General features: G+C 37.1%; 1 protein-coding gene and 1 pseudogene across 1 annotated transcript in view; both read left to right on the forward strand.

Moving 5' to 3' along the window:
• The first annotated feature begins 838 nt into the window (after window positions 1-838).
• Window positions 839-2,738, forward strand: LOC148977435 (uncharacterized; annotated as a pseudogene).
• Window positions 2,739-8,790: 6,052 nt separating this feature from the next.
• smad6b (SMAD family member 6b) overlaps window positions 8,791-25,342 on the forward strand; it is a 32,282-nt gene continuing 15,730 nt past the window's right edge. Inside the window, exons 1-3 of the mRNA XM_039684191.2 lie at window positions 8,791-10,360; window positions 13,513-13,569; window positions 14,979-15,056. Coding sequence (XP_039540125.2) covers window positions 9,574-10,360; window positions 13,513-13,569; window positions 14,979-15,056 — 922 coding nt within the window. The 5' untranslated portion in view covers window positions 8,791-9,573. The remainder of the gene's footprint in view (window positions 10,361-13,512; window positions 13,570-14,978; window positions 15,057-25,342) is intronic.

Consider the following 25,342-nt stretch of genomic DNA (forward strand, 5'->3'; position numbering starts at 1 on the left):
TAGCAAAACGCCACAGATTACTTGCAAAATCCAAAATCCTCAGTTCATCTCTCAATGAACATGTCAGTGCCATCAGAATGACAAGTCCTTGTTTCATTGTGTACTGATTTGACAGTTAAATTGCTCAGTAATGTTGTCAGTATAACGTGTAACCTGGAGGGATGTTCTGATCTAAGTTTTGATGACAATTATTGTAAATTGTAGGTTACACCATGTGGGAGTTTGATTGCAAGAGACTTGAACAGATTCACATTTACGCTTTTACTGTTTGTAATGTATGTTGTCAACAGACCACGTTATTGCAATACAGAAAGGAAAAGACAGCACTGCAAAGCACGAAGAAAACAAAAAGAAAAAAAACAAAAGTAGAAATGTGAACAGGTCAGATTTAGGAAAAAGTCTAATGGAAATGCACATGATTTAGACAACTTGTTCAACCATTTTGCATGTAAAGACTTTTTAGGCTATTAACTAATGCCTAAATGTTGTGGAGGGTGAGACAATTCAACAGAGACCAATTATAATACATTTTGATCAACATGACATAGGCAATTGATAATGTAGGAAACAGCAAATAATTTGCACGGATGTCCCAAAGCATTTGTAACTTATTCAAAGAAATGAGAAACTGCTCTTTTGATGTGCACAAGTTGAACAGATAGTTTTGAGAATTTCAATTCTGATCTGAGAAATGTACCAAAGCGACTGAGAAAAACTGTAATGCAAGTGTAACTTTTATTCCCTTGCATTCCTTAAGCTCCTTCATGGACCTAGAATAAGCCTTATCGGCAGGAATGTGATGGTGAAGCCAGTCCATGGACAGCCCTCCCCTTGGGGCATGAATTACCCTGACTGGTACAAAGAGAAGATGACACACGCAGCCTCGAGCCCCGTCTGCCCGGTCTACCTGTCTCCAATACAACCGAGTGAATCAGATTGCTTCCAATTAAAGATTCAACCATATTTTTCCCCAATACCAACCGTGCTTTGTCTCATAGCAGAGACATGTCTAGTGGCATTTAGAAAGAATGGAATGATTGTACAGTATCGACTATAGAGGGGTGGGGATGTGTAGCATTGAGTGAATAGATTATCTGCAGAATCCCCTCCACCCCCACTGCGTCCACGGGCCTAAGTGTGTGAGCCTGTTTCTCATTAGTATCTGTCCGTACTGAACTCCCTCGCAATTTCCTCATGGAGAATTAATGCCTTCTGCTCTTCGAATATATGACTGCTGTCACAGGCTGGTGCATTTTATTGTTTTGTTGCATGTGCTCTTTTTCTCCTTAGATTTTCTTCAAACAGTCTTCCTCACACTCCTCTATAACATTTCTCAAACTTTTGTCTTCAAGATTATAATATACACCAAAAACGGATGGTCTCACAGGAACACAGACCAGAAATCAATCAATCTATCTATCTATCTATCTATCTATCTATCTATCTATCTATCTATCTATCTATCTATCTATCTATCTATCTATCTATCTATCTATCTATCTATCTATCTATCTATCTATCTATCTATCTATCTATCTATCTATCTATCTATCTATCTATCTATCTATCTATCTATGATTCTATCGTTCTATTGTTCTATCGTTCTATCTATCGTTCTATAATTATATCTATCTATCTATCTATCTATCTATCTATCTATCTATCTATCTATCTATCTATCTATCTATCTATCTATCTATCTATCATTCTATCGTTCTATCTATCGTTCCATCCATCCATCCATTGTTCTATCTATCTATCGTTCTATCGTTCTATCTATCGTTCCATCCATCCATCCATCTATCTATCTATCTATCTATCTATCTATCTATCTATCTATCTATCTATCTATCTATCTATCTATCTATCTATCTATCTATCTATCTATCTATCTATCTATCTATCTATCTATCTATCTATCTATCTATGATTCTATCGTTCTATTGTTCTATCGTTCTATCTATCGTTCTATAATTATATCTATCTATCTATCTATCTATCTATCTATCTATCTATCTATCTATCTATCTATCTATCTATCTATCTATCTATCTATCTATCTATCTATCTATCTATCTATCTATCTATCTATCATTCTATCTATCGTTCCATCCATCCATCCATTGTTCTATCTATCTATCGTTCTATCGTTCTATCTATCGTTCCATCCATCCATCCATCCATCCATCTATCTATCTATCTATCTATCTATCTATCTATCTATCTATCTATCTATCTATCTATCTATCTATCTATCTATCTATCTATCTATCTATCTATCTATCTATCTATCTATCTATCTATCTATCTATCTATCTATCTATCTATCTATCTATCTATCTATCTATCTATCTATCATTCTATCGTTCTATTGTTCTATCGTTCTATCTATCGTTCTATAATTATATCTATCTATCTATCTATCTATCTATCTATCTATCTATCTATCTATCATTATATCGTTCTATCTATCGTTCCATCCATCCATCCATTGTTCTATCTATCTATCGTTCTATCTATCGTTCCATCCATCCATCCATCCATCCATCTATCCATCTATCTATCTATCTATCTATCTATCTATCTATCTATCTATCTATCTATCTATCTATCTATCTATCTATCTATCTATCTATCTATCTATCTATCTATCTATCTATCTATCTATCTATCTATCGCTCTATCTATCGTTCTATCTATCGTTCTGTCGTTCTATCTATCGTTCTATCTATCTATAGTTCTTATCTATATGTCTATCGGTCTTTTTTTCTATCTATCGCATCTATCGTTCTATCTATCATTCTATATCGTTTTATCATTCTATCTATTGTTCTATCTATCTGTATATCTGTCTATTGTGAGTGACAGACTCATTTTTTTCTTCACCTTTTACTTAATTTTATATATTGAATGAATAAAATATATTACTTGTTATAACTATTACTTATTACACAAGGTGCAATGAGGTGCTTGGACAATTGGATGGGAATGTATCTCTCGGTTGTGTTTAATTTGATATCCTCTCCCTCTGAAGTGTCAGTGCTGTACCAAGCTGGCGTGACCACTGGATTATTACCCCGGGGTCTCCAGTGGTGCGCACAATCTGCTTTGCTGGACACAGAAGAGCGGGGCAGGGGGACAATGTGTGTGTGAACAGCTGGGACCTGTTTTCAGGCCTCCGACTCAATTACCTCGTCCTCTTTGAAGAGCTCTTTTCTTACACACTTTCACATATGCAGCAAACATTAGGGTCAATAGAGTATACACTCCTAAAAACAAAGGTTCCGAAAGGGGTTTTTCACAGAGATGCAATAGAAGAACCAGGTTTCCCAAAAAAAAACTTTCAGTGAACAGTTATTACGTAAAAGAACCATTTTTTTCTTAGTGTAAAGAATATTCTAATAACCTAAAGAACCTTTTGTGATAAGGCTCCACGAATGTTAAAGGTTCTTCATGTAACCATGGATTTATTTCATATTATTACAAAAACTATTTGAACAGAAATACTGTTATTATTGTATTTATTGTATTCAATTGATTAATTTTACAATTTCATGCATTGTCTTTAAAATATTTAAAACAAAACAAATGTATTTCTAATTTAAAACTCTAATATATAAAACCGTTAACATGTAGTCATTGCACAATTAGTATACAACCCATAACTTTTGTAGGATATTCAGCAACAACATATGCCTTTACATGACTTTAACTGACCAAAATGAGCAATTTTTAACTTTTTTATGCTTTACAAGATTCAACTCATTTTTTAAGGTTGGTTTAATGTAATTTAATTTAATTAATTGAAGACGACTTAAATATCCAAATTGATTGTACGTAAAAATGTAAGTACAAAATATTCTAATAATATGGAAATTACACTGAATATGTGTTTTGTATTTAAAATAGGGTTTGTTTTTACAGACATCATGTCCATGAAACCACTAATGTCTTTCCTCGGCCAAAAACATCATCTTAATGCCGTCCTTGCATAACTCTCATAATGTTCCCTTAAAATGCTCTCTTTTCATTTATCATCAAGTGACTGGAATTGAGAAACGAAATAATCACTGCCAAATCTCTCCAGGCGTATGGTGTTGGACAGAAAACAAAACTTGCTTTATCATTGTTTCTCAACGCTTGAAAGCCTAAACTTTGCCTTGGGTGAAACATTTTATTTGAACAATATTATTGCAATAGCCAGTCAATGAAGTCACTAATCATTTATCACAGAATCTCCTGCAGGCACAAAATTGTACAACATGATCATTAAGAAAGAGTCGAACAATATCTGAAAAAGCACTTCCTGAAGCTTTTATTTAAAATATAGTGGCTTTTTTCAGATAGTCTATAGATAAACTGTATACCTGTCAATGGACAGGTGAGTGAATGACTATCATTAGCACCATTATACTGTGAGTGGGGCTTTCACAGATTTTTCAGTAAAGTGTGAGAATGATTGAACATGGAGTGCAGTGCTGCAATAACAATTTTCTTTGCCCTGTCTGACGTGTGATTAAGTTACAAAAGAGAATGTATTTGCAACAGGTGCCTCTAATACGGAGCAGGCATGAGGGGCTCCATGCTCTCTCTCTCTCTCTCTCTCTCTCTCTCTCTCTCTCTCTCTCTCTCTCTCTCTCTCTCTCTCTCTCTCTCCTCTCTCTCTCTCTCTCTCTCTCTCTCTCTCTCTAACCTCCATGAACCTGCCAGGGAAATCCGATTCCTGCTTACACACAGGCGAATACTACTCTTAGTCGCAGAGCAAGGGGAATAAGTTGAGGACAGGTGTGTGTGTGTGTGTGTGTGTGTGTGTGTGTGTGTGCATCACTGTGTGACTAATACTGGACGTTTGGGATGGTTGATGATTAAATCTGATGATTTTTCATTTATTTATAGTGCACTTTATACCCATGTTAAACTGGTTTATAACTTGTTTGACTATTTTTGAGAAGTAGATGTCATGTTTGAGTTGTCAGTCTACATTTTATGAAGTCATTTTAACTTGAAAAAGAAAGATTTTATTTTATTTTCAGTTTTGCACTTTGTTTTTTTTTTTTTTTTAAATTATTTTAATGTTTACACTGGTATGATATAAGTTAAAAGTTGTGAAATCACTTAAAAACACCCTGTAATGCTTTAAATACATTGTAATTGTATCTTCTTCTTTTTTTTTACCATGAATATTAAGAAGTTAGATTTGTTTTTTCTTATAGTTCCATGAAGAGTTAAACACCTAGTAAATTACTATGTATTATCATTTTAGATATGTAGGTATATTTTGGTAACACTTCATAATAACTTTCATTAATAAATCATTAACAAATATAATGCTTAACAGATAATTAGTTCATATTTATTAACTAATTTACATAGTTAGAAAATTAAATTATTAACAAACATATAACACTTAACAGATCATTAGTTAATATATATTAAATTATCTATGAGATAATATGTGTTGATGTTTAAACCAACTTATTAAACATTACATAGTGATTTATTTACAGATCATTATTTTATGTAAATACAAATGTCATTTAATTTCAATTAATAAATTACCTATGCAATTTTTTTACAATTACAAATGTTATGAAAACATTTGCTTAATTAGTCGTTTTAAGCACATTACACACTATTCATGTTAATATTCTTCATCAACTCATAACCACAGTCTGTAGAAGTTATAAATTTGTTTTTTTGTGGTGTATGCATACTTCTATATTTAAATATTTTTATAAATCAATACCCAATCTAAAGTTGAAACTTCATTATTTGTAAATCTTCATAAATGTTTACCAATCATTTAGTACCTTTATAGGCAGTCATCTCAATGGCAAAAGTGTCCCAAATGAATTGAATTCACCCTTTTTACTCATCTTTTCAAATCATGATTTAATTATTTGTTCATGTTTTGCAGTACCCAATCTAAAGTTGAAACTGTTTATCATTTGTAAATGTTTATAAAGGTTTAGAATTATGGGCATTGGACAATGTTTGTGTAAAAGATTAGTTTGTTAAGCTTAGCTAAATGCTTTCTAAAGACAAAACACATGTTTTTTATTGCTATAACACTATACTTTATCTTTAAACAGGATGTTCTTGGAGTATACATACAGTTGTTTACAGTTGTTTTAATCCAATTTTGGGTCAAATATGGACAAACTCAAACATTGAGTTAAAAAATGTCATCTAAAAATGTAACCCAATGGCTGGGTTTGTCGATATTTGACCCAAAATTGGGTTAAAACAACCCAGTCTTTTTTAGAGTGAATGTTATAAACGGTTTGAACCATGTTTCAGTAATCAAATTGACCACTGCAAAAAAGTTAGGTTTTTACAATTCTTTAACTCATCAAAATACTTTTAGTCATTTTTAAAGTCGGTTTAATGTCATTTAAGTTGAAATGTAATTTAAGTTGAGATGACTTCATGTTTTTACAGTGTGTACACAGTTGACAACCTCATGCACCATGTATCACACTTCAGCTGTAAGCGTTTTTTGCAATAGAACATGAACAAAATAAGTACATTGAACCTCAATTATTTTTTTTAACACAAGTATTTGTAGTTAAAGACACCTATAAAGTGGGACCAGTCATTCTTATATTGTTAATTTTCCAGTTGCACATCCGAATCACTCTTAGCGCCTGTTTGCATTTGTACACTATTTGGACACATGCAAATGCAAGAAAGTGCATTAGGTAAAATATGTATAATATTATTACAAATAATATATATATCTGAAGTTTACTGACATTTTAAGCGTTAAATAATGATCTTTTAATCATAATGTAAGTTTATTAGTAAACATTAACAAATACATTATCTCATATTTCCAGCTATTTGAATATTTAATGACCCATTAAGCATTATGTTTTGCTTTATTAATGAAAGATATTTCTTATAACCTATATTTTTTATTGTAGGATACTTGGAGTTCTTATTGGTTGATTCGGATTGGAATTGGATCTCCTCCCACAGAGTTTAATTTCACATCCTCTTGATCACTTGATAAATAAGGCTGTCAGCACAAGTCCATTGTTAAGACTGTATTTACATAGCTTGTTGCCGAATAAGCGTGTCAAATACTGTGCTCTGCTGGTTGGCAAGCTGCCGGGAAATTTATTTCATTCACTGTCAATTGTAACAACAGTGGGCGAGTCTTTTTGCGTTTTTTTTCCCCCTGTTCCATCCAATCCCTGTCTCCGGGGGGCATGTCGTAAATGTTGGGGAACCAATCGGCAGGGTTTATTGCTGAACTTTTGCTACTTTGAGCAAGTTAATACACTGAGAGTCGTCGCCCCGCCTGCTTTACTCCAGCCAGGCTTTAACCCTTTGTGTGCATGAGTGAACAAAATAGCACAGAAAAGTAATAGTTTGAACAATATATATAATGTTCTTTTTTTTTTTTTTACATTTATTTTAAGGTGTCAATGTTACAGTGTAATTATATATTTAAGTACTGAGTAATATTAATGATCTACATGTGCTATGGGGTGAGGGTAGATTTAGGGTTTGGTTGAGGGTTAGTTGCATTTAATTATACATAATTTACTGTAATTAGTGTAGTAAGTAGGCTACATATTACATATGCGACAAGGATACCGTAAAATAAAGTGTTGTTTTGTTTTTTGACTCAAACCTAAAGGTCAAAGAACAAGGTGCATTGGGTTTACATCTCAGTGTAAGGATAGGAAGCTATATTAGTTTTTTTTTTACAGGTTTTTTTTTTGGGGGGGGGGGATTGCACCTCACAGTCTTTGCAAGACCCATTGCGAGAATTCACACCCGAATGAGAGTGGAATTGGAATTTGCAAGCTTCCCAGGCCACTGAATATTCCTCGTGTGCAGGTCATGCACACTTTGCGTCACACAAACAAAAACTGTTTTAGAGTCTGATTTGGATGTATTTGCCAGGTACTTTTTAATGAGGATTTAGGAACATGTCAGTTACTGATATAAGATAGTTCTCAACTATAAATTAAAAGAAATGCAAGAAATTCAGCTATAAATAAGAAATTTGAGAAATGATCACTTATGTGAAAGTAAGATGTAGGCCTATCGTTAAAAAGCTGTTTTATTTTACATGGAGAAGGTTGCCCCTTCATGGGCACCTTTATGTTGATACCATGTCATCTAAGTTAATTAAATACTACGATTAATAATAACAGTAATACAAATAATACTAAAACCATAGCATTACAGCCACCACATTGCTAATTCTCTCTTTTAGAGATGTTTTTTTTTCTTCCATATTTGCATGTGTAATATGAGAACATAAGAAACTTAATGCATCCAAACCTATAGGTGTCAGTATAATGTCCAAAACATATGGTACTTTTGTAGTTATTAAGAGGCTGGTAAATATAAATAAAAACTTTCTGAGTGCACCTTTAAAGACTTTGATTATCCTGTGCAGATGTCATATGTCTTATGCATATATCAGATGATGTTTTGTATTTTTTTTTTTTTTTTTGGTAAGTTGTAGAGTGTAGACACATGCAAACAGCTTCCAACTCCACAAAACTCGGAATAAAGTTATGACCGCAGTAAAGTCGCATTGACATCATCTTGAAAATGTTTGTTAAATAATTCTTGGATTTTTACATTAGTTCTAATTTACTCGCAATTCTTCCTCTGCTTGGAATAAACAATCATCTTAGGATGAAGAAATAGAAGTAGATGGATGTTACGCCTTTAAGAGTTAAGAAACTTGAAACCTTGTTTGCGCAACAATCAGTGCAGCTCAGAGCCGCCAAAGTGTCTAGACTAGCACATGATGGTAGTCAGCCAATGGCTCCATCGCTCTCCTCGGGGGCCCTATGTGTGTGTGTATGTGTGTGTGTGACAGGGAGAGAGAAAAAAGGAAAAAGGGAGAGAAACGGAGAAAGAGAGAGAGATCTGGGTTGCAGTTTGACCAGGTCTGAACACGGAACCAGAAGCACACTATAAGTCCACGGATTGTTCCTTTTTCTGGCACCGGCGCGCGCATAAGGATATTTTTGGATCGCAAAAAAGAGTGCGCTGGAATAGTGGAAAACAACCGGAATAGTGAATTCTGTGAGGAATTGTCTGTGGATTTAATTCGCCGAGGAGCAGCTTCATTCATGTCAGCAGACCCGCTGTTGAAGAGTGGATTTGAACGTGTTTCAAAGTCCGAAAACATTTGAGAGCGCGCGACTAGTGTAGCGTTTCGCGTAGCCTTTTTTTGTTTGTTTGTTTGTTTGTTTGTTTTTACAACAAATGTATTTGATGTAGTTTAAACCCTTAGTGCATTTAAAAATCTAAAAACTTTCCAAACGGTGCGTTCACATGTAGGCTACTGACAGCGTTCTTCTAGGATGAATGCGTTTCTGTGTAGCCTCGCGGTTGTTTGACGTTTTCTGTTTTTAATGCAATATAACATTGTGCCTTCAAAACTAATGTTGTGGTTTTGCCACCAATATATGGTGCTCGGCTGTGTGCACGCGCTGCACGGCATTCGACCAACATTAATGTTGCACGAGCTCAGAAATAGTTTTAAATCGCTAAGATCTGAACGTAAATAACTCATCTAGAGTTTCAAGTTGTCGTATGTTCAGGACGAAACGCTCAGGTCTTGTGCGGCGACTCTGGAGAAGCCGTTTGATTCCAGATAAAGAGGGGGGCGATGGATATGGCAAAAGCGGCGAGGGGACTCGAGACGATCTTCTTGGCTCCAACCCAGAGAAAATTCCCAAGACGGAGTTCAGACCGATGACCCCGAGCGGGTCGCCTGGCGTGGACTATGGGGAAGTGTGTACGAGGAATCCCACTGAGAGCAGCGGTGGTGGCACCTCAGGGGGCGTTTTGGACCAAGATGGGGGTACGGTGTGTACGATGGCAAGCCCTCGGTCTGTGCAGGACAGCGATTGTAGAACAGTCACTTGCTGTTTATTTAAAGATCGGGACCATCATTCTGGATCTAGAAACCCGGAGCCTGGCTCGTGCCAGTTCGGGCTGAGGAACATTGGTTCTTCTCGGGACCCCGGTCCTCTTGAGAACCAGGAGACGAAACCTCGCTCCGTCATGGAGCAGGAGCTCAAGACCGCCACCTATTCGCTATTAAAAAGGCTAAAGGAGAAGACCTTGGATACTTTGTTGGAAGCCGTGGAGTCCAAAGGAGGGATGCCGAGCGACTGCGTGATGGTCTCGCGGACCGAGCTGCGGTTAGGCGGCCACATGGCTCCTCCACAGCTGCTCATCTGTAAGCTTTATCGGTGGTCAGACCTGCAGCACACGGCCCAGCTTAAAGCGCTCTGTGAGTGCAAGAGCTTCGGAGCTCAGGACGGTCCGGTAGTGTGCTGCAATCCATATCATTACAGCCGACTCTGTGGGCCAGGTAAGCGAAGATCCCATTGACGATTATTATGTCGAAAACTTAGGCTTTATTTTATTATTATGCTTTGCTTTACACCTTATGTCAAAGGCAAAGCCCTTTCCTCGGGGTTTCCCCCAACAGTTGCATTGAAGCTGTGTTGTTACAGTGATTCATATACTACAGAATGCCATTGATAAAATTGAGTGCAGTAGCAAAGAATTTTGCTTTGCTTTTCAGTGTAAAAAATGGGCTATAATGTTCTTAATAAAAAGTAAGCAATTACGTTAAAGTGCTTTAAATATACAGTGACAACAGTGACTCAAATAATTACAATTTGAATTTGCACATTATCCATAATGGAGGCCTACAAGATCTGTACTGTAGCCTACTGGTTTTATTTTCTGCTACTTCGTTATTTCCCCAACCAGGAAACTACATGGGCAGAAATAAAATACAAACATAATTAACCTACATAAAAAAAATGCATGGCGTTTTCAATCTCTTAATTGCAGGTTATTGAATTGAAGATAGACAGCATTTGTCCTTATTGATAATATTAGGCTACTGTACTGGATTATTAATTTTTGTGCTGGTAATATTCTCCAAATAGTTGCCTCAGACAGTTGAGCAGTTGAATAAGAGGGTAGTTAGCCTAGGCTTTTCTTTTTTTTTTTTTTAAGAGAATTTTCCTTGAGTCTAATCTCGTAAACACTGGCTGTGTGGCCTAAAAGATCTTAAATCTAAGACCCAAGTGGTTCAGAAGCTTAAGACACGTTTTCATTTCTACCAGTTCCTTAGTTAAGTGATTTAGCAAGAATAGTCAACTGTTTCTTTCCTCTCACAAGGCTCAGAGTCACCAATAATTGTTAATTTCCACATTTCAGATGCTATTGTGACATGTTTAGTCTCTCATCCAAATCTCTAGTCTCAAAAAAAAAGAAGGAAAAAAGCAGAGTAGACTAAAATTCCACAGATTGATGGGTTAACGGTTAGAATTCCTATAGCATTCATTGACAGTATAGACATCTTGTGAAGATACCATTGGGAACCTGAGGCACTTGGCAACCTATAAGTCAGTTTTTCCATAATAAATCCTCACATATTAAGAGATACTTTTTAATCAAAGGCTTTAAGCTGACAATTACACTCTTTGCTCAGCGTTTTATTGGAGTTTCTCAGAGCAGAGACGCTTGAGGGAGACAGCAGCCCCTCTCTCTCCCCTCTGTTCTCTGTAGAGACACACATAGCTCACAGGCGCTCATGCGTGTCCCCATGAAGATGGTATTTCTTTCATGCGATTGAACAACAGAGCCCTCTCAATCTTCAAACTCCATCAATGGCTTTGACGGGTTTTTTCAAGGTTAATTTTCACAGACGACGTTAAAGAGAGAAATCCTATTGTTCAGGTGTTGCCCTATGCCCGTGAGAGCAATTTATCATGGCTAAAACTGTGTTTACGCAAACGTTTCCATGTATTTAGCAAGGGCTTTTAAGAAACAATATTTTACTACGGGATTTGTTTATCAATGTTTAGCGACACATAGTTTCATTTTGCTTTGTGTTTGTTGTACCTTTATAAGATGGCATTGTTTAGGTTACGTTTCCTTTTTTTGCAAAGACTTTATCGCTTTGAAATGATATCAGTTTCAAGTTGCGCTTTAAAAGTCTCTTTTTTCCTGAGGAGGACCCCTCATGCTATTTAGGTGAAGGAGTGGCGGTAATATACAGTTTGCATACAACTGGCGCCAGACTGACTCTGTGTATCTGAGTGACTGAGTTTAGGATCCTGGCAATTACTGCCGCCACTCTTAAAGAGACAGTCCATATTATGCTTTTCTCCCCCCCCCCCCCCCCCCAACCACTACCATAAGGCGAGGTCATTACTTGTCCAGGGACTTTTTTCTCTTTGTGCCGTCGAACTTTAAGTGGCTTCCATTGTAACAGATGAGGTTTTGCGATTTAAAAAGATGAAAAACAAAATAATATACAGGCTTATACAAGTAGTAGGATATTTTTTGTATTAATTTAAAATGGAAAAATCGTTTGATTGATGTCTATTGCCATTTAATGGTGTATCACCTAAAACAGGAAGTGTTTTATTCAGCTTCAGGTGAGGATTCCACCAAGACTAAAATGAATGAAATATTTGTATATATGCCTATAATATATTTAACTAGGCTACTGCCCATTATTTTTGTGTATGTGTGTTTACAAAAAGTTAGTTTACAGGCATACCCAAATTCAGTAGGCCTAATAATTTTTTTTATCTGATGTGTAATATATATATAGAGAGAGAGCTGTCAAATGATTAATCGCATTCAAATAAAAGTTTATGTTTACAAAATGTGGGTGCTGTGTATAATCCTAACTATTTTGTATATATAAATAAACACACATGCATTAAGAAATATGTTCATGTATATACTGTATATAGATTTATATTAAATTTACATCAGTCAATCAATCAATGTTTTATTTATATAGCGCTTTACAACCATGAGTTGATCAAAGCGCTGCACAGGGAAAAAAAGAAAAAAGAACAAGACAGAAACAAAAAAATACAAACACTTCTATAAAATCATTTTGCTAATGATTGCATTTACATTATAAATAAATATCAAAATTTTATCTTTAAAATATATTTTTCTTAAATATACATGCATGTGTGTGTATTTATATATATACAAAATAATTATACACAGTGCACCCACATATATTATGTAAACACAAACTTTTATTTTTGGATGTGATTAATCGCGATTAATCATTTGACAGCCCTAATTATTATCTTTTATTTTAATAATTTTAAAAAACAGAGAGTATAGGCCCAGAGAGTATTTAAACTGAGCTGCTATTAAGATATTCATATTAAGTTTGAGCATTTGTGATTTTTGTTTTTCAGGTGTAATATTTGTTGCAAAATTTTGATGTATAACATGCACCATTTGAACCACATGGACCATATGCATACATATTCCACAGTGCCATAGAAAAGACTCCATGTTGTCAACATTCTGTATTTTCATTTAAAATAAATGTGTTTTTTTTTGTTTTGTTTTTTTGGTCATTGACCCAATATAGTCTGTCAGGACTCAGCATTAAATAATATATCTATAATTATATTCCCCATATTTGTCTATACCAATTATAATCATACTCTTATCATATTTTAGAGTCACCCCCTCCTCCATACTCAAGACTTTCCCCCAGCGAAGAACACAAGCCACTGGGTAAGTTTCACACACTCTAATTGCTGATTAAAAATGTATTTATTTAAGATGTTGTGCATGGACATTCTGAGGGAACAGATGATGGGAGATCATTTACTGGCAAATTTAATAAAGTTATCTGTGTAACAAAATGACCTAGCCAAAATAAGTCAGTGCCATCAGTTGTCATCCACCGGTTGAATCCCTGGCTTTACGGAGAGCCAAAGGGGAAGCAAAAAGTAGAACAACGTGAAGAATTTTAATGGTGGCAATTAGGCACAGTAACCAACTGAGAGCCAGTGGAGGCTGCAGCCAGTATCCGGCAGGCCCATTTTCAGCATGCCAATCTGGAGCCGGCCTGGGCTGGGCCCTGTCTGTTGTGAGGGATGCTGGGGCCTGGCACTGGGCTGGGATATCCTCTCAGTGCCATAGCTCAACATCGGGCACACTGTTGACGGGAGCTGGGGTGGAGAGAGGGTATACCATCTGGAACTGATGCATTGGTGGTTAACAGCTTGTTAATTTTATTTTTTTTAGAGAGATCCACATCTCAGAAGGCAGATAGCAATACCAATACCAATGAAATTTCTTGATACTCAATAGCAAAGAATAACTAATATGCTAGTAAACACACTTATTAAGCGTAGCGTCAGTTCTTGCAACTCATGTGACTCTCAGCTGATCCACGTCTACCTATACGAATACAACGCCTGTCACTGTGTACATATATAAGCTCCTTCAGTATTATCAGCAGGTATCACGTTTCTCAGGATCTAATTACCCTTCTCCATCCCCAGCTCCTCCTCTCATCAGTCAGGATTTGATATTCTGATTCCCCTTGAATCAGAATACATTTTCGAATTATGTATGTAATGCAAACTGTATGCTAGTTGTCAATCGTATTTGACGACAGTGGTCCTGACTTCATGTACTTGTACACTACTGTTCAAAGTGTAGGGTCGTAAGATTTATTAATGTTTTTGAAGTCTGTAATGTTCACCAAAGCTGCATTTATTTAATGAAAAATTCAGTAAAAAAAAAAAAAACAATAATATTGTGAAATATATTATTATAATTTAAAAAAACATTTTTTTTATATTTGAATGATTCTTCAGGATCTTTAATGAATTGAAAGTTCATAAGAAAAATATTTATTTAAAATAATTGTAACTATTGAAATTATTGAATTATAAATGTATTTGCTGTCTCTCTTGATCAATTTAATGCATTCTTGCAAAATAAAAGTTTTATATTTGTAAAAAAAAAACATACTTACCCCACTCTTTTAAACTGTATTATTTATATAATAAAACAATGGCATGTTGCTTTTTACCAGGATTTTAACATTCCTAGTTGTATCATCAAATGAAAAATAATTTTTGAAATTTCTAATTAACTACAAACTCTAACCAGATCCTTTATCTCCTCAGATCTGTCAGATTCCACACTGTCTTACACTGAAACAGAGGCTGCCAGTTCGCCTAACGTCACCCAAGGGGAATTCTCAGGTGAGTTTTCTAATTGAAAAATATTTCGGCTCTGAAATGTAGTGTTGCTCTGTCAGCATGGCCTGTGATACCATTGTCAGACTTGTTGCTGTTTTTTTTTCCAGTCCTGGAGAGCTCATGTGGTAACATCTTTGTTCAAACAAAGTCTACGTGCCTGTGATGGTGACCTTGCACCAGATATTTACTTTTTTTCCCTCTGCATGCTCACTTTTTTCATTGAGCATGCAGAGGGTGTTCTCCTTTTTTTTTAAAAAAAAAAAATACAAATGCATGTTAGACATAGTTTTGCATCTGTTTGCTCAGTAAAAGTCTAAAATGCAAAGAAAACAGCGAGGCATACCTTTCCCTGTCCAAAATTCCGTGAGTTCCCATGGAGTGTGTTTGAATAAATGAGCAAACTTTGCAGGTAATTTGGTTTTTATGTTGTGCTTTGCTCCTCCTCATTAAAGGCCATTAGGAGTGGAGATAAAGCTCTCATTGTGAGCCCAGCAGAGGTTCAGTGGGCCGTGTTGGCTGGCCATAGAGCCTGCCTCCCCTCCTCTGTTTTCTTTCAGAAATATTTGAGTGGGATCAAACTGTAATAAGATCCAAGCTCGCAGGGACACACACACACTCGAGCACACCGAGTCACGTTATACACTCTGCACACAACGGCGCGTATCGGATCAGCCTTTATGGCTCTATCTTGACCGGAGTGGGCTTTTTTTTCCGTTCCCGTGAAAGGGCCACACCGAGAGAAAAGAGGAGAAACAGTTTTGTGTCATGGTTTGAGATGAAACACTCCCCTCTTATGGAATGAACCCAACATGTTTCTCTCATAAAACTGGAACCGCACAGTGTATGCGGAGGATCATGTCCGCAGAGACAGAAAGGCTAAGTCCTTGTTTTGCAGTGCTAGAAATAGCATTCAAAGCGAGCGGGTTCAATCTGCCCCCTTTCCCAGAAGGAGCTACCTGAGCTTGTGGCTTCATGCACCCTGTCACCACCACTTCACAGGCTGGTGACACTCCTTGTGCAAACAAATGATGTTTCAAATGCTTGCTGAGATGTGTTTTTTTTTTCACTGGATTGGGTCTGTGTGAAGTATGATTTGCTTGACGGTACATAGTCAGGCCTTTTTAGCATACATGCAGGATCATTTTTAACTACATGTTTATTATTGTCCTATACTGACTGAACAAGAACAAATATATTATAGTGTGCATGTGGTGCCTTGTTGGTTATTGGAGTTTTTTCGTCTATATTTTGTATGTAATTATGCATGCTCATTTCCCCAATAGCTGGAAATGTTCTGGGAACATTACCATGAAGTTCTAATAATGTTTTCAGCGGATAGTTTTATTTTGGTTCCCAGAATGTTCTCCTAAAAGGAAAAAGGCACAAACTCCAGTGATGAAAGTTAATGAAATAATTAAGTGACTAATTGAGTGATGATTGAGCATTATTGAAGACACCTTATGCTAACAAGCAGAAGGAGGAAATCTCTATTTTAAGTCACCATTATGGTGATCAGTGTGCACTTTAGTTGGATATACACATATATATATTCCGTCACCTAATGCTCACTTATCTCATTTAAAAAAATAGTATCACTGTTAAATATATGTTTGGGAAATTAATGCTAGTTTTCATATTGTACTTTTGTAATGTTGTGATTTCTTAATTCATTTGTAAAATTTAAAGCTATTAAGACCGCTTACACCAACTAGGATAACTGTAATGATAAAGATATATTTAAAAATTTCGGAACTATAACGATTATCGTTTGAATTATTATATCGTTTGAATCACTTTCAGAAAGATTTGTTTTTCCAGCTAATGGATGAGAAAAACATTGAGAGCCAATCAGAATTTAAAGCGGAAGACGACAAAACTGCGGTGCACGCTATAATAAACAGAACAATATCGTTCGCTGGTGTCGATGCTAATATAGTTATAGTCATCGTTTGGTCTGAACCTTTAAAAAGGTTAAGCAACACTGTTTTTTAAATGTCATTTTTAAAGACAAAATTGTATAGAATTTTAATCATGTATTGGCAAGATTATTAAAGCTACACTGTGTGATTTTTACCCCCATCTAGCGGTGAAAAGGTATATGACCATCTTGTTCCTCTCAATTCCGATTTCGTTTTAACTCCTACGGTGGCCAATGTAGTCCAAGATTAACACGGCTTCCAGTTCAACCTCGTCCATGAGTGTTAACTCAAACGTAAACGCGAAAGGCGAAGCTTGAATTAACGGGTATGTCCCTCTTTGGCGAATGTACTTCCAAGATGGAGGGACAACATGGCGACTGACATTAGAACCCCTTACCCGTATTTATTTTCAATGGCATGTTATACACTCGCGAGAATACTTTATTACTTGAACAAAGTAAATATACATTAATGAGCACATATATTTTTGAAAGAACTAAGCGTTTTTAGCTAAGAATAAACTAAAAGAGTTACACAGTGTAGCTTTAATATCTGTGTATTCAAAAATCTTGTTAATTAAGCATGGAAAAAAAAATTCTGTACAGCTTATAATAATTTGTTGTGAGGCTTTGAACAGTTTTACAAAAATGCCAGTAGCTGGATTTGTTAAAAATTCCTCAAATAAACCAACATAAGGTATGTATTTGATAGAGAGAGTGATATGGAAATGCATCCCTTTCCTTTATCCCATACCTGTAAAGAAAGAAAAGAAACTCTAGGATCTAAAAGCGTTCATGCATGTGGCCATCCGCCCACTCTGAGTCCCTTATCCCACCCCACCCACATGCAGGAACTAGTAAAGCTCTTAAAAGAGAGGCCAGGGGGCCCGAAGGTGGGAAGGGAGCAGATTGCAGCCCCCTGGGTGAGTGTAACTCCTGCTCTGAACACTCATCCACTCTGTCTGACAATAGCAACAGAACACATCTCAACGAGTCTGATGAAAACTCCCTGCCGCCCAAGGGCGAGATTTTAGACAATTTGGTGTTTTGGTTTGAAAGACCATCTGAGGCTATTTATGTAGTAGATCTTTGATGTCTTAAGGCCTCAATGAGTTTGTTGAGCGCACTGCGTTAGATTTTTAGTTTCTGTAAGATTTCCTGCATAAATGTCGCTTGTGCACTTTTTTTTTCTGGAATCCGTGTGAATATTTCTGCATGTTTGTGTTGGTGTCTGTGATGCGTGCGCTTCTGTGTGTTTGGGTACACCTCTGTCTGTTTGTGTTGTTTATATCTGGATGTCTATAGCTCGCCGTTTCACCCGCAGTTTCTCTCGTTTAAAAGCAACTGTGTTTGTCAGTTGATGTCTACACTATGTCAACGCACAGCTATTGATTAAGTGTTCGCTATGTTTTCAAAGCATAGCCGTCGAAACATGTGGTCGGGATGTGCTGCACGTGTGTCTGTAAAAATGTGTGTGTGTGTGTTTCAGTCACATTCTGTAACTGTGACGGGGTTGTAATGCAGCCCACCTGTTTCCTCACTCCTTGTTGTGGCTGTGTGGAGATCAGAATTATGCTCTTTGAAGTAGGTCTCATTACTTCCTGTATAACTGCATGCATGTGAGTTTTTGTTTCCTCTCTGTATTGGGGTTTTTGTGATCTTTGTGGTTCACAAGTCCCTGTATTGGGAGGAGGTGGTCTCCTCGTACTCTGTGCTTCTGATGCTGACAGAGAATGTCAGCATGATCATAATGGTGGACACAGTTTTGTCATGATTTTGAATTGAAGGGGTTACACTCACTGGTTGTTATAACTTATAAACAGATCATCGTATTCTAGTTTTACAGCTGAGAGATGCACCCTATAAACCCACCAGAATGTGTCACCAGATGGGAAAAAATAAGCAAACGCAACATGTTTACATGCGATCATACCCTTAAAGGGATACCCCACCGGGTTTTCATATTAAACTATGTTATTCCCTTAATTAAGACGAGCTGATGCATACCTCTCTCGTCTCAGTGCGTGCACTCTATCGCTCTGTATTGCCGCAAAACTATGTTAGCACTTAGCTTAGCCCAGTGCATTAAATATGGGCCAGAAAGAGAAGCGACAAAACACTTCCTCGTTTTCCCTATTTAAACACAGTTACTCGATTAGTGTAACTCGACCTAGGCTGGTGACACAAAATAAAACGTTGTGTTTTTCCAAGCGTTTAAAATTGATGACTATGTTGTATGGCGGAATACCATAAAAAAGTGCTTTAGAGCACTTCAACTTGGCGCAATAACACTTTCACTCGTGAAAAGTCCTCTTACCGGCTCCCGCTTCCTCGCTCTCCCCCTCCCTCTTATTTCCGTCAATGCAGCCAACGTTACATGCGACAAAGCGGGAGCCGGTAAGAGGACTTTTCACGAGTGAAGGTGTTATTGCGCCAAGTTGAAGTGCTCTAAAGCACTTTTTTATGGTATTCCGCCATACAATATAGTCATCAATTTTAAACGCTTAGAAAAACACAACGTTTTATTTTGTGTCACCAGCCTAGGTCGAGTTACACTAATCGAGTAACTGTGTTTAAATAGGGAAAACGAGGAAGTGTTTTGTCACTTCTCTTTCTGGCCCATATTTAATGCACTGGGCTAAGCTAAGTGCTAACATAGTTTTGCGGCAATACAGAGCGATAGAGTGCACGCACTGAGACGAGAGAGGTATGCATCAGCTCGTCTTAATTAAGGGAATAACATAGTTTAATATGAAAACCCGGTGGAGTATCCCTTTAACGTTGCAATCACAGTGAGAACTCACTGTGGTTGTGTCATCGCTATAAGAGAGACCCCACATCCCTCTGAGGAACCCTGTGGTGCCATTATGTTTTGTCGTGTTTATTTTTCTTGGGAATGTAGGAAAAGCGGTCGGGTAGGCTGTGCGGGTAGGCTTATGAAGAGCCGTTCTGGCCCTGAGGAGGAGGAAAGGTTCAGTCAGGTAATAGAGAAGATTGGTTTGGTATTCTGTAATTTTACTCTGGGTTCTCTCTTGGTGCTGTGTGATGTTTACACTGCCCTCACTGTTTTTGGGAAGTAGATCATAGCCTGGCTGGCATCCGTAGCCCTCAAACCGTATTCACTTTATAACCCTTAATCCTGTAATTGTGGACAAATATGGGAAAAGAGGACTCAGGTGTGATTCTAATTTTGATTTATTATAAATGTTATATCACTGTCTTCGAAAAAGTTTTGTCTATCCATTTATGGTGTTTTTTTTTTTATTTTGGGGGTATTTTTGAATTTATTTACTTCAAAAAGTGCCAAAATTTTCTATGTAAATTATGCTTACTTTTATCTTTTTTTTTTAACTACATTAAAATATCATTCCAATAAGTTCTTAGAGCTAAAACCTAAAGATGAAGTGACTTTGCTGTCACCGGGTGTCTTATTTTATAATGCTCTAAATTACAGTTTTTCCCATTCATTTCTATGCCCATTTTTGACCCAAATACAAGATTAAGGAGTTTTTTTCTTCACCCACTTAAAAAATATTGTGTGTTCAGATGGCAAACTTAGGAAAAGTAGGCAAATCTTGTACCGCTCAGATCAAGGGAAGTAATTTTTAAAAATAAATCCAAACTATTTTGCCCACATTTGTCCAGAATACGGTTTTAGGGCTAATTGTGTCTTACGTAAAAATGGAAATCATCGACAGCCTCATTCAACTGTGCTGGACTTTACTAAACTGATCAGCTTTGTGACTGAAAATTAAAGCCAGCGAGAGACAGAATGTTACTGCTGGTGTCCATTCTGGATCTGTTCTGGTTCTGCTCAGACTGGCTGGTTCAGAGAGCAACATTTGCATCATTTCAGTGGAAAATGAGTTAGCGTCATGAAGTATTACATTTGTTGAATCCGAGCTGAGCAGAACAGGTAGCATTGGTACCACAAGGAGCCATTGGCTGATCACAGTATTGATAGTACAACTTCTCGTCTTTGTTTTCATAAAAGTGCCATTTTACAGGCCAGTATGTGTTTTGTTTTGACTAATAGTCTGACACAAGCATAATCACATACTTTCCCTCTCGGAGAATCACAAAACAGACTTTTTTGTTGTTGATAAACTGGCAGCACTACACACATGCCAGTCTGTCTAAGTCTGACCTGACCTCATTTCTACAGTGCATGAAAAGGGCATTTGGAAGTACAACAATTAAACAAAGTAATCGAAGCATGTGACGGCGTGCTGGTTACCACTGATTTGATTGCATCCATAGATTTCGAACAGCCTTAAAAAGGCATGTGATGACTTCTCTTCTACTTATTAGCTGCCTTGCAGATGCCTGAATATACCTTGTACATTCTGTTCATTGTCAATGCCTAAATCTTTCAGATTTCTTTGGGCTTTTAAAGGGATAATTGACTCCAAAATGAAAGTTCTGTCATTCTTTACTCACCAAAAGTTTAAAGAACATTTTTGCTGCTCTTTTCTATACATGCAGTGACTATCAAGCAGTAAAAAAAAAGCATTGTGAAAGCACAATTAAAATCGCCCCAGTATTTTGAGTGTAACAGTTTAAAATGTTAGTTAATCTTTCTTTATCAAATTTAATTTGAGTTTCTGCATATTCAAAACAGTGTTGTCGTCACTTAATCTTAAACTAAATGAAAATAAGAAATGTTGCCTTGGCAACTAACTGAAATAAGTTTCATTTGAAATAATACGATTATTAACTGAAATGAAACCAAAACATAAAATGAAATGAAACCATTTTACCTAAAAAAAATTTTTACCTAAGAAATAATAACTAATAAAAATGACAAAACGCACATAACATTAATAAGGCCCTTATTACAAAAAAATTTACACTATAAAATAAAATGAAAACAGCAAATATAAAAATATGTAATCATTCAAAATATGAATAACTATAATAGTATATTGATATTATTAAAATAGCACTATTAAATTAAACTTCCCATCATGTTGAAGAAATGAGGGTCTGTAAGTTGACGAGTTGAATTGTTGGATGAAGGTTTCCTTTAAACCATTGAATGTGAGAAAGATTATAGACCTTTCTGAATGTGAAGACTTAAACTGCACTGTATTTGGTCCGTTGCTGAGGTAAACTAGGATCATGGGAGTGACATCAGCTGTATTACATCATTTACAGCAAAACTACGGATGATGATGAGTTGTATAACTTTATGCGTCTAAACAGTTCTGCATTGGGACTGTTTCATTTTCCACTCTCTTTCCTAAAAACCCATGCCAGTCCATATTACAGAAAGACAGAGCAGCCCCACACACTCACACCCTACCCTGCCCTGCCCCTGTAACGGAGTTACATTATGCCAGTGAAAAATGAGCCAGGGTCGGTGGGGTGGACAGTGCTGGCCCACCATTTTGCCCTCCCCCCTTATATTCCGTCAACTCGGCCAGCCTTGGTATCTCTCCTCCTCTCGCTCTTTCCCTTCTTTTATCTTTTTTCTCCCTCTCCCCTATTCCCGTTGCCTGGCACGGGGCCTCAGGTTTCCACCGCAGCCCCAGAGCCTGCCCACACTCCCCCAGGGCCCCAAGTGCTCCAGGATACGGGATGTGGAAATAATGTGACTGGAGTACTTCCACCCTGCCTCCAGAAAATCAGGTTCTGTGGATTGTTTATTTGAGGGGAAGGAGGCCTCAGCCAAACATCCTGTTTTAAAAAGCTTGCCTGGGTTTTGTAGTGCAGTCGCTGCTCAACTACCCCTTTGACGGCAAGGGGAAGCTGAGGAATGTTGAAGAGAAGCCCAGCGGTCTGGAGGTGATGAGTTAGGATGTGCTTTCAAATACGTGTGTGAGAATACACGAGTCTGTGTGGCATTCGTTTGATTTCATGTCATGTTATGTTTTTTTTTTATTTTGACGACACCAATATGTAAATATAACACAGACGCTGCCGTGCCATCATGGTTATACCATATCAGTTCTCCTTGATCGTGTGTTCCTGTCCTGAATGACCGACTTCCTCTTCCCCTTACATAACACGCATAAACAAGGCAAACAAATGCTCATCAGCCAATAGCAGACAGCAGAAATATTCACAACAATGTGTATCCCACAACAGATTCTGAGAAAGACGTTCATCATGTTGTTTATGTCTCGTTGAAACTGTATTGTGTTTCACATGTGTGAGCAGCACAAGAAACTTAATGAGGAATTGGAGTTAGATTTTAGGAATATTTGATTAAATTTGATGTTTTCTATCCACATGGTTTGACTGCTATTCATATAGATGTTAACCCCCTGGGGACCAAGGTGTATTTGGGGTCCTTGAGATGTTCTGACATGCCCTGACATTTGTACTTTTTTCAGTTACTTAAAAATACATTAATGGCACAGGTGAAATTACACTCTATTTAGTACAAACAGGGCTACCATAATATGTAAGCAACATGTATGTAAATGTTTGTATTTTTGCGAGAAGATTGTTTATGTGTGGTTATTGAAAAAACTAAAAATAAAAGTTTCTGAAATAAGGCCACAAAACACATACTAAATATGCGTCCACAAGACTTTTGACTAATTGATGTCAAAACTAGTATTTTAAGTTTATGTTGCAGCTATGTGAGAAAAAGCGATAAAAACTCGGGGGCGCGTTTTTGGTCCTCAGAGGGTTAAACCGTATTGGAGTTTTGTTTTTGTTTTTCAAAAGAACTCAGACTGTCTGTCTATGCGGTATTGTTGTGATGTCAGTTTCACATATTTTAGAATAACTTTTTGAGTCAATTCTTGTAAATGAGTGTTGAGTGTGTAATTGAGTGTGGCTTTCATTTCAATCAGGCATTTACAGAAACGCTTCAAAATGCAGGTGCAATATTTATCTGTCCTCTAATCCAGGGGTTATTATTTTATTTTATTTTCCTTTTTTTATTATTTACATTTTTAGATCAGGCTTACGCAGTGACATGAAGCATGCTTATTTATCGTCCAGCATATGCCCTGTCCATTTTAAAAGACACGCCTGAAGAGGTTGTGAAAAAATCCTGGCCATTTGTACAGGTAATCATTTCCTCACTTTCCCCACCTCCACCCAGTAATGAGTGAGTGATCGAGTCCTGCAATGCGCTCTGGGAAGGCTTGGGCAGCCCATCTCTCCTCTCCCTCCACCCTGTATGCCGCTGCGCCTGCCTGCCTCCTCCAATAGAGCCATTCATTCAGTCCGGGCCACGGGGTTAGGGAAACAAATAAAGAGGCAGCCATGCCATTAAAAATGTATGGAATGTCCAACTGTTAGTTTAGTGTTTTAGCGAGCCTCCTCTCAAGGCTGAGGAAGGGGGAACAATACTCCGTTGAGCGACCGTCACCGTAAAAGCTTTTGCGTTCGGCCTCAGCTGGCAAAAAAAAGATGGCAGTAGTAGATGCAAAGGCCGTTTTTATTTTCCAACCAGTTTCGGATTCCCGGTGATTATAAATTCCCTAGTCTGGCACCGGGGCGAACAAGCGGTGATTTAGGCCTGCGGTTTGATTGCCTAGCTAAAATAAAGTGAAGAATGTTTTCCCCCCTTCCTCCCCAGAGGAACATTGACAGTTGTGTGGGGACCTATGGCAGCCAGTATTTTTAAAACTGGGAGAGCCAACGCATTCCTCTTGCCTGCAGAATGCACTGTGTGGATTAACTGCAGGGGCCCATGGAGTCCGACATCCTCACGTTAACCTTCATTAAGAGAGAGACACAGAGCGTGCATGGAGAAACAGACTTGGTGTATGGGGGACAAAGGAGCGCTAGTCTTTAAATGATTAGTTCACTCAAATTCACTCACCGTCATTTTTATCGTTCTTTCTTTGTGATTTTTTTGGTGAACTATTGCTTTCAGTTTTGTGTATGTCTTCTAGATACTGTGAGTAATTTTCTGACGTAATGTTATTCTCACACTGGATACATTTGTCACACTGCATTTGCGCAATGAGTAATGAGCAAACAGAAAAACAAAATTGAGAAATGAAACATTAAGAAGTCAAAAAAAACTTCTTAATGTTTCATTTCTCAATTTTGTTTTTCTGTTTCTTCCTTCCTTTCTTTCTTTCCACAAGTTTGGCCAAGCAATGATGACATTCTCTTGTTTTAGAAACGGGTGCTACGATCAAAAGGGTTGAAGGGCACACTTTCAGATTTTTCCAGAATGAGTTTGCTGCTTAAAATTATGGAAATTTTATTCAGACTAACCAAGCAGTATATGCATGTCCAAAAGGGGGACTTCTATTATACCCTCACAGAAGTCAATAAAGTTACTTGAATAATTGAATTTGGTATTGCAAAATAGTCAACTTATTCTAGTCACTAGAAGGATCCGTCTGCCATTCTTAAAGAGCCCCTATCATAGCATTTGAAATGTTCCTATTTTTGT

Source organism: Pimephales promelas, chromosome 10, assembly GCF_988280905.1.
Source record: "Pimephales promelas chromosome 10, fPimPro1.hap1.1, whole genome shotgun sequence".
Taxonomy (NCBI): domain Eukaryota; kingdom Metazoa; phylum Chordata; class Actinopteri; order Cypriniformes; family Leuciscidae; genus Pimephales; species Pimephales promelas.